General features: G+C 43.1%; 1 protein-coding gene across 1 annotated transcript in view; it reads left to right on the forward strand.

The window, feature by feature from the left end:
- SUSD1 (sushi domain containing 1) overlaps window positions 1–10,537 on the forward strand; it is a 135,065-nt gene that overhangs the window by 11,850 nt on the left and 112,678 nt on the right. The window contains exon 3 of the mRNA XM_007449808.1: window positions 1,068–1,223. Within this exon, the coding sequence (XP_007449870.1) occupies window positions 1,068–1,223 (156 nt within the window). The remainder of the gene's footprint in view (window positions 1–1,067; window positions 1,224–10,537) is intronic.

Consider the following 10,537-nt stretch of genomic DNA (forward strand, 5'->3'; position numbering starts at 1 on the left):
GCAGGAATGGAGTGCAATTGTGGGAGGCGACTGAACTGCTTTGAGGGAACCAGTAGTGGAATAAAACACTAAATAACAGACAAGAAAACTCCAGTTCATAAGTTGATGATATCCCCCCGCCAAAAAACTAGCTGGTTAGATCAGCTCTCAAAGGATGCTAAATAAATTGGTCACAGGAGTTTCCTCTGATGGTAGAGGCTAGGGCAGAGTCAGCAAACTGGAGCTTGGGGGCCGAACTTCACTGCTGCCTGTTTTTCATTACTAATTTGTTTACTGATTGTCTGGGACTGTTTTTGTGCTCCAAAGTATGGATGAGCAGTTGCAATTGGAGACCTATGACTGGCCTTTGACAGAAAATGTTTGCTGACCCCTGGGCTGGAGGACAGAGATGGGAGGGAGGTTTACTTTCATTTTACATTGATGTCAAATTGTTGAATTAGAAATACTCGGGGCAGGTTCTGTGGTCTCATCAAGCATCCCGTGTTCCAGCCCCTCCTCACTGGGTGATTAACATTATTTATATGGATCACTGACAATGAGCAGGAGCTGCTTCTGCCTCAATATTAGCCCTGCCCCTGGGTGAGGCTTGAGCACTAATTCCATTGTGTCTCCCGGTAACTCAGAAGTAACAAATTTTCCAGCTAATCATTGGATGTAAAATCATCCTACTCTGGTTTTCGCTTAAAAAAAAAAAGCAAGAGAATGGTTGGGCTGGAAAAGTGGGATTCTGTTGGATTTGTTTTCCCAGGCCTATGACAAGATCTTTTTAAGTGTGGAGACGTTCACAAAGCATTCCCTTCTCCCAATCTTCAAATAAGATGGACTAACAGATTGAGATGTTGGGTTTCTCTTGTGGTTTTGTAATACACCTGGTGCGACACTACGAGGGGCCCGTGTCCTGTAGTCTGAGAAGTATAGTGAGAGGAGAAGAGGCTGGGGAAATAGATCTTTCTGCTGTTGTCACAGAATATTGATTCTCAAGTCCATAACACAGGAGAACAGTCTGGGTGGTTGATCGTGGTATGGATTGACAGCCCTTTCTGTGCGTTGTCTCAATGTGTCAACAGATAAAAATGAGTGCCAGTTCGGAGCCACTGTGGTCTGTGGGAACCACACATCTTGTCACAATACACTCGGAGGATTTTATTGCATTTGCCTAGAAGGATATCGAGCCACAAACAACAACAAGGTGTTCATCCCCAATGACGGCACCTTTTGCACAGGTACTCGGGAAGGGGGCTGCAGTGATGGCAACATGGTGACGGCAGGACGGTGCCTGGTACCTGGGATGTGGAGGAGGGCGAGGGTGGAGACAGGACATAGTGTGATTTAAGGGAGGGACTCTCCTTTGTCTATGAGGGAAATTTGGACTTGGACTGAGTATTAGTTCATATTAGGGAATTATTGTTCACTTTGTTAGAGGGAATAACTGTACTGGGGTATTTAGGATAATATTCTTATTTTGGGAGCTGCATGCTGAAGCACCCAGGGGTGTTATTATGAAGTATCTAGTGTTATTCTATCTGTAAGGTACTTTAAATGGCAAAATGTGAACGATTGTTGAATCTTGGGGGTAGGTGTGGCACTAGGGGAGACTGTAATATTCTTTTTCTTGTTCTGTGTGTTTGAAAAGTTTTATAACAAACAACAAGGGGGGGGGGCTCTCCGAGATGGTGTGCCATCTGCGGTTTCCTTGGAGTGACTCTGGTACCCGCCAGCTCTGTGCACATTGCCCACGGGGTGGGCCCTGTGATGCAGCAGCATATGCTGCACCTGTTAGAGATGTGGGCTTGTCTCCTGGAGGAATAAGTTGAGTGAGGAGTGAATAATTTGAGCTTTTAGGACCTCAGTAGCTTTGAAGGTCAGATTTTGGGCATATGTTGGTCAAATACAAGGGGTGGGCAAAACCCTCCTAATTTTCAGTAGCTCCTGTATTATCTGAACTCTATTCCCAGCCTGTCATGATAATATAGCTCTTAGGTTTTCTAAGAAAATCTTTGAACAGTAATGAAGAGGAAAGGCAGGAAAAGACTCCTGGTTCTAAGATGGCTTTGCATAGTCTTAATGACTCTCCTTAAAAGCTTTGTGATATTTAAAGGTTTGGGGGAGAAAACAAGAGAGAGGAGAGCATTTTTTATCTTTGTACCCACCAGGAACCACAGCTTTTGATGCTCAGATTCATTCTCCCTCTTGACCTGTACCAAGGTAAAAATCCCTCAAAGGGAACATTTGATTTATTCTTGGCACGAATGAACACATTCCCTCAAAGAAAACATTTTACAATATCTTGTTGTTTTAGGTAGCGAATTACTTGCTACATGATTGCAGAAGTGCAGTGTTGCAGATTTAAATTAGGTGCCTTAAAAAAAAAAAAAAAGATACTAATTAAAAAAAAACCAACCTCGGGACTTCCCTGGTGGTCCAGCGGTTAACACTCTGTGCTCCCAACGCAGGGGGCCCGGTGCAATTCCCGGTCAGGGAACTAGATCCCGCATGCTGCAACTAAGAGCCCACATGCCGCAAGGAAGATCCTGCTCAGGGCAACGAAGATCCTGTGTGCCGCAACTAAGACCTGGCGCAGCCAAATAAATAAATAAATATTAAAAAAACAACCCCTTGGGCTTCCCTGGTGGTGTAGTGGTTGAGAGTCCGCCTGCCGATGCGGGGGACACGGGTTCGTGCCCCGGTCCGGGAAGATCCCACGTGCCGCGGAGCGGCTGGGCCCGTGAGCCATGGCCGCTGAGCCGGCGCGTCCGGAGCCTGTGCTCCGCAACGGGAGAGGCCACAACAGTGAGAGGCCCGCGTACCGCAAAAAACAAAAACAAAAAAACAAACAACAAAAAACAACCCTTACAAGATGATGATCTGGTGTTCAGTTCATTCAGTATATTTACATTTTTCATGCGCTTTCTATGTGCCAAGGCTATGCTAGTGGGAGGTGACGGCAGATAGCTAATTTCGTATAAAGTGTTAGTCATAGGTAAGCAAAGGGCGCTTTCCAGAATCCAGAATCTGTGGGGGCACTTACCTTGGAAGTGGGTGAGAGACTGGAGGACATGATACCTGAAATTGTGTTTTCAAGGCTGTGGGAGTTTGACAGGAAAAACTTTTGTAACTGTATATTTCAGTATAGTTTCCAAGAATGCTTTTCTGTTTTTAAAAAGGTAGGAAGAAGAAGAAGAAAGAAATATTTTATGCAAAGATCCAAATAGATTTCAGCCTAGGAAGAACCAGTCTTCCTGGAATAAAATCCTGATCTAGGCTCTGCTTCTATTTATTCTACTCCTTGTAATTATTTAGTGACCTTCCCCTTTTTTAAAAAAAAAGAAAATTGAGATATAGTTCACAAACCATAAAATCTCCCCTTTTGAAGGGTACAATTCAGTTATTTTCAGTATAATTCACAAAGTTGTGCAATAATCTCCACTATCTAGTTTTAGAACATCTCATTAACACCAAAAAGAAGTCCCATATCCATTGGCAGTTATTCCCATAAGCTTTTTTTTTTTTGAGGTCCCCATTTACCACTTTGTAAAAGCCGACTGATGACTTTTCCTGATGACCCTGAGTTTCTTCCATAATCACAGTTGCCACAGAAACATCAGTGTCTTTAGGTGGGGCAGAAGCTTAGCAAGTTTTGGGGTATCAGCAGTTATCCAGTACTTGCCTGGAGCCAGAAGATTGTGAATCCTAGTTCTTGAATTCTGAGAAATCCTGGGACCTGGTATTTATCATACTCTGCAGGGTTCAAGTCAAGTTCAGGAGCTTGTTGCAGGTAGGCCTCTGGATGTCACTGCGTATAGATGAGGAATGAGTTGCAGGGGTTCTAGTGCTGGAGAACCTACAGATGTTCTGGCCCCCAGGCTGCCCCCGGAATGACTCCTGGCGATCATGGAAACTTTGCTATGAGCCATAACCCAGAGGAAGGAGCTCTGTGGTACTTGTGGTGTGAGGGCATTCCAGAATGCCAGAGGCCTTGACAAACATGCCATCGTCCCTCTTTGGTAGTGATGGGGCCATGCCTGAGTTACTCCTGCAGTTTATCATCTCCCACACTTTACTCTTGCCTCTTCCCTGCCTTTTGACTTGAGTGGGTCAAGAGTAAGTGGAGACGGACTTCCCTGGTGGTCCAGTGGGTTGGAATCCGTGCTCCCAATGCAGGGGGCCCTGGTTCGGTCCCTGGTCAGGGAACTAGATCCCACATGCATGCCGCAACTGAGAAGCCCGCATACCACAACTAAAGATCCTGCATTGCCGTGACTAAGACCCGGTGCAGCCCAAATAAATAAATAAATAAATAAATAAATAAAAGAGTAAGTGGAGAGATATGAGACTGATGTGAAAATAAGGCTCAGGGCTGTCATCTCTCTACCAGCATGGCTCCAAATAGGCATGGCCCTGGTGTGTGTGCCAAATAGGCATTGACCCCAGCATTCAGGGTCTGCTGAAAACTGCAAAATACTCTTTCTGTGCCTTTGAATTCCCCAGCTCTTGGTAATCCATCTTGACTCTATTGATGACAGCAACGTTCTTTTTCATAAGCTCATTTCCTGCAGTGGGCCTAATGCCATTTCTTCTAGAGCAATGTAACAGCACTTCAGCTTTGGCTGAGAAATGAGAAAAATGGGGGTTGGGTGTGTGTGTGGGAAAGAACCTGGAGGGAGTGAATGCTTTGCTTTGCCATTTGTCATCTCCTGGAACCTGCTGCCCCAAACCTGTATCCCATAGATCTGCCCATGGTGAAGTAAACACCTTCATTCCTGCACGTAAATCACTACCACAACTGAGACCAGTGTAGTCTGTTGGTATCTCTCCCAGGTCAGGAGCCTTGTTTTCCATGTGAGCCTTTGCCCACAAGCTTCTCAGCTGCCCTGTTGTTTCGGGTCCCAGAGCAGCCTGCTGTGGTCTCAGACACAAATGCTCAGCCCCATCGAGATGCTGCTTCCTCGACGTGGGCTGTGCTCACTAGCCTTGCAGCCATCCTGAGATTCCTCCCAGTGCTGTCTCCAACAGAACTTTGCTGCCCAAATCCCAATCCTTTGTTTTAGCTGGATTTATCCCTAGAGTCATGCTTTACCACTCTGGAAGAAAGAAGAAGCAAGGAAGGATAAACCCAAGGGAAAAATCACACTGGGGACGTGTTGCTTGCTACTGCCCAGAGCAGTGCTCATAGCCATTAGCTCCTTGCCTTACTCCCTGTGGAATCCCCTGCCTCCTGCTTAGGGCTCCAACTGTGGTGGGTGACAGCCTCAGACCCCTGCTACTGCCCCAGTGCTTTGGAAGGAGAGGCCAAAGATTCTCAATCAAAAGATGGTTAAAACAAAGCTCCATCCCCCCAAATGCCAGAGGCCTTGACTAAGGCACCATTGTCACTCTTGGGGAGTGATGGGGCCATGCCTGAGCTCCCCCTACAGGTTAACATCTCCCACCCTTTACTCTTGCCTCTTACTCGCTCAAGCCCCAGGATATAGATAACCCAGGTTCTTTCCAAAGGCCCTGTTGAGTATAGTAAAATATATACACAGGGTTCTTTTTTACTCGATTAATCTAAAGTTTTGGGAGGAGTAATAGGGACAGGAGCTGGGCTTAAGTTTATTTTTGAACTGTCTGTAAAGTAGGCTTTCCTAAGCAAACTGTCAATATTAGCAAGATTGTGAAGGAAGTGCTTAGCCCTTTAAGTTCAGGCTCTTTGTTCATGGCCAGCGCACCTCTGAGCATGAATATGGTTTTTAAAACAAATTTATTTATTTATTTTGGCTGCACCAGGTCTTAGCTGCACGGCACGTGGGATCTTTAGCTGAGCATGTGGGATCTAGTTTCCCAACCAGGGATCGAACCTGGGACGCCTGCGTTGGGAGACCACTGTCTTACCCACTGGACCACCAGGGAAGTCCCCATGAATATGGTTTGAAAATGGTTTTCCACGTATTCAGCTACTGCTTTTGCAAAAGTTATGTGTCAAGAAAGGATGGAGCTGTTACCCTAGGATGAAGCTCTGGAATAGAGTCTGGGTGAATGGGCCATTTACTTCTTTTTTAAATTGAAATATAGTTGATTTACAATGTTGTGTTAGTTTCAGGTGTACAACAAAGTGATTCAGTTATATATATATATAATATATAAGTTATATATATATATTCTTTTCCCTTATAGGTTATTACAAAATATTGAGTATAGTTCCCTGTGCTATACAGTAAGTCCTTGCTGGTTATCTATTTTATATGCAGTAGTGTATATATGATAATCCCAAACTCCTAATTTATCCCTCCTCCCCACTTTCCATCGTTGACTTCTGATTATAATGAACCAAAATTGTTCTCGCCAAAAGGAGACAGAAGAATAAGTCAATATTTTCCCCCAGAGAAGAAATATAGCTTTAGTTTGTCTTTATTTTAAAAAGGACTTATGTAGAAAAGTGAAGCAATTATGGACATATATAAAGGAGAAAGAAAAAAATTACCTAATATTAACCCAGAGTCAACAACTCTTTTTTTTTTTGGCTGTGTTGCGTCTTCATTACTGTGCGCAGGCTTCCTCTAGTTGTGGCGAGCGGGGGCTACTCTTTGTTTCAGTGCACGGGCTTCTCATTGCGGTGGCTTCTCTTGTTGCAGAGCACGGGCTTTAGGCACGTTGGCTTCAGTAGTTGCAGCATGTGGGCTCAGTAGTTGTGGCTCGCGGGCTCTAGAGCACAGGCTCAGTAGTTGTGGTGCACGGGCTTTGTTGTTCCATGGTATGTGGGATCTTCCTGGACCAGGGATTGAACCCGTGTCCCCTGCATTGGCAGGCAGATTCTTAAGCACTGAGCCACCAGGGAAGTCCCTGAATGGAATTTATTACATGGCTGTACCATGTTACTTAACTCATTATTTTTTCCCCTATTGTGATTGTTTTTCTATTTTTTGCCATTATAAGAAATGCTCTAATGAACATTTTTGTACTTATATCCTTACAAGTAATTATCTCCTTGTTATAAATTCTGGAAAATAATTTCTATGTCAAAGGGATACCTACACATTTTACATTTTGATACATAGTGCCAGACTGTATTCCAGAAAGTTCACACCAATATTCTGTCTCACTAATCATTTCATGAAGGTCTTCATTTCTTCACATCCTTGCCAACACTGGATAATATCAATAAATGATATGAATTTAACAGCTCTGATTTTAAATGTGTGTTTGTGTTCCTCTAATGTGGCTTCTTAAGATGTAGATTTCTGAGCTGAACTTGGCATTTGAGGAGGGAAGGTGGCCTCTGTCTTAGTGCATTTAGATCTAGTGCGACAAGCCATGTGGCCACTCCCCTGATTCCAGCCAAGAATCCTGTGACAGTGAGTGTATGCATGTGCACGCTCGTTGCTCATGGTCAGGGTCAGGGTTATGAAGGAGTGACTTGTGCTCCAGGGAGAACTGAGTCAGTAGAGAGGCGAGGTCCACTCACTTATTAGCTAACATGTATTGAGGACCAAAGTTCAGCCAGGCACTGTGCTAAGTGCCTTCCACATGTTTTATTTAATCTCTGCAAAAAGACCAACTATAATTAACTTCATTTTACAGAAGTGATTTGGAAAGGTCAAGGGACAGGTATTAGTACAAATAGTAAGTAGCAGAATCAGTTCTCAAGCCTGGGTCTGTTTGACGTTCAAATCCATGAAAAGACTTTAAATATAGAACACTAGGGCCCTGGCACGAGGTCAGAGTGTCCTGCTCAGTTTCGCTACTTTCTACCAAGGAGTTGTTCTGGCTGTGGGTAAAATTAAATAATCCTATATATAGAATAGGGCATAGGGAATTTTCTCCCTTGATTAGTTAAGTATGTTAATAAGGTTGCTCAGAACATTTTTTCTTCACAAGCAAACATGTTGTAACCTTGGACACCCCATGGAATCTACCACTATGTGGAGAAGCTGTTCTGATGAATTTAACGTGTTTATCCAGCCAAGATTCTAGAAGTTTATTTACTTATTTTTAAAATTTATTTATTTATTTTTGGCTGTGTCAGGTCTTAGTTGCGGCAGGCAGGATCTTTGTTGAGGCATTTGGGATCTTTCGTTGCAGTGCGCAGGCTTCTCTCTAGTTGCGGTGTGCGGATTTTCTCTCCTCTAGTTGTGGCCCACAGGTTCCACAGCACGTGGGCTCTGTAGTTTGCAGCACACAGGCTCTCTCGTTGAGGCATATGAGCTCAGTAGTTGTGGCGCGTGGGCTTAGTTGCCCCGCGGAATGTGGGATCCTAGTTCCCCGACCAGGGATCGAACCCATGTCCTCTGCATTGGAAGGTGGATTCTTCACCACTGGACCGCCAGAGAAGTCCCTCTAGAAGTTTAGAAAAGGGCTGGTTTGTGAGCATTAGCAGGTAGCAGGGGATTAAAAGTCAAAATCGTGTCATACTCATCTCAGTGATACAGGGTAGATACATCTAGACATCCTTAAGGCAATTGATATCTTTGACAATCTCTGTGGACAAGATAGAGAATTGTTGATTGGATGATGGTACAATTAGACTGTAAAGGGAGAAAGGGTGTGGCATAGTGATTAAGAATAAGGTCTGAGAAGCCAGATGTCTGGCTTCTGATCCTGGCTTTTGCACTGCTTAGCCTGTGTGACTTCAGTCCAGTTAACCATTCTATCCTTCAGTTACTTCATCTATAAAATGGGGATAATAATAGCATCAATCACCCAGAGTTATTGTGAGGATTAAATAAGATGGAAAATAATCAGTAATAAATAATGAAGTGTTTAGAACAGTGCTTGGCATGTACAAGATGACATGCAGGAGTTATTGTTATTAACAATCATTATAATAATTATTGTTATTAGGCTGTTGAATGATTGTACACAAAGCAAACTGATTAATGCCTATAGTGACTCATACAGAGCTAATCAGTATCTAGAAACTCCAAGTCTTTTCCATACCACTGCATCTTTGCCTTATAATACTTGGAGCCCTTATTTTTAGCAGTCTACTGAAAAATTCATTTTTCCCACTCACTATCTTTGAGGAGTCTGAGGCAGGGGGACAGGCTGGAATATGGCTTCTGTGTTAAAGGTATATACATAAACGCATTTTACAGATTCCTCAGTGGAATAAAAAAATCTTGATAAGCTAAAATGATGGATCCAATCTAGCAACACATGTTAGATCCTGCAGTGTTGAAAGCATTTCTAAAGTTTGTACTAGATTGAGATTGATTTTATTTTATACTACTTTTAAGAATCCTTTCTTAACAGTTACCCAAACCTCCATGATTCTGCTATCAACAATTGTTTGTTTTACTGGTTTCATTTCTTACCACTCTTTGTTGTGTTTTATGATGTCTTCCCCTTTCTTGACATTATTTATTCTGATGTTTTTCACTGGCTCGAGTATTTTCTCAAAATCTTTTTCAGAAAGGAAATGTCAGTAGTGTAGTTCTTGAGATCACTCATGTTCTAAAATGTCATTCCTTTGCTTAAATATAGCACGATGTTTTGCTCTCTTTTCCTTAGAACTCTATAAATATTATTCCAGTGCTATCTAGCATTTAGTGTTTCAGACAAGAAGTCCTGGGTCAGATTGGTTCTCTTTTCCTCATAAATTACCATTCCTTTCTCTCAGGAGGTTTGTAGATTTTTCTCTTATTCCATGAAATTCAGAATGACTCATTTTTCAACATTCATGCCTGTCACCTTAAAAGCCTATTTGGATTTGAATACATAAGCCGAGAGATTTTTCTCTTGATATTAATTCTTATACATTTACTCCATTTTCTGCTGTAATTCCTTTTAAATAGATACTGAATATTTTGGGTCTGTCCTCATATCATTTTTTTGTCCCATAGTTTCTCTCTTATATCGTTAATATTTCTATGTGCTTTGGAGAATTCCTGAGGTTGAAATTTGTGAATTTATTTTCTAGCAGTGACCAACCTATTATTCTATGCCTCCATTGAGTTTTTATTTTTGGCATTCATATTTTGTTTTTAATTTCCAAGACTTCATTGTTTTCTCAGAACCTCCCCTCTTTTTCATTAATACAGTATCCTCTTAACCTTGTTTGGACTGCAGTCTCTTCGCATGTCAAGAGTGTCTTGGTTATTTCTTACTGCATAACCCCACTCCTCCCACCCCACCACTACCCCAAATTTAGTGGTTTAAAACAACAATTTATCATTTGTCACAATTCCATGGCTACGTGGTTTTGTAATGTGTAGACATAGTCAGCTGGTGGCTGGGCGAGGCTGGGCTGTGCTGGCAGATGAAAGAAGGCCTCTCTCAGGTCTTCCCTGGCAGCCCAGTAGTTAAGACTCTGCGCTTCCACCGCAGGGGGCAAGGGTTCGATCCCTGGTCGGGAAACTAAGATCCAGCATGCTGCCTGGTACGGCCAAAAAAAGAAGGCCTCTGTCACACATGGCTCGGGCCTTGATGCTGGCTGTTCACCAGGCCACTTGAGTCCTCCTCCATGTGGCCTCTGTCTTCACATGACATCTCATCTTTAGGGCCTCTCTCCCAAGCACGGATTTTCTTCAGCATGGACACTGGATTCTAAAAGAGGGAAAGA

The sequence above is a fragment of the Lipotes vexillifer genome, unplaced genomic scaffold (assembly GCF_000442215.2).
Source record: "Lipotes vexillifer unplaced genomic scaffold, Lipotes_vexillifer_v1.1 scaffold230, whole genome shotgun sequence".
Classification (NCBI taxonomy): Eukaryota; Metazoa; Chordata; class Mammalia; order Artiodactyla; family Lipotidae; genus Lipotes; species Lipotes vexillifer.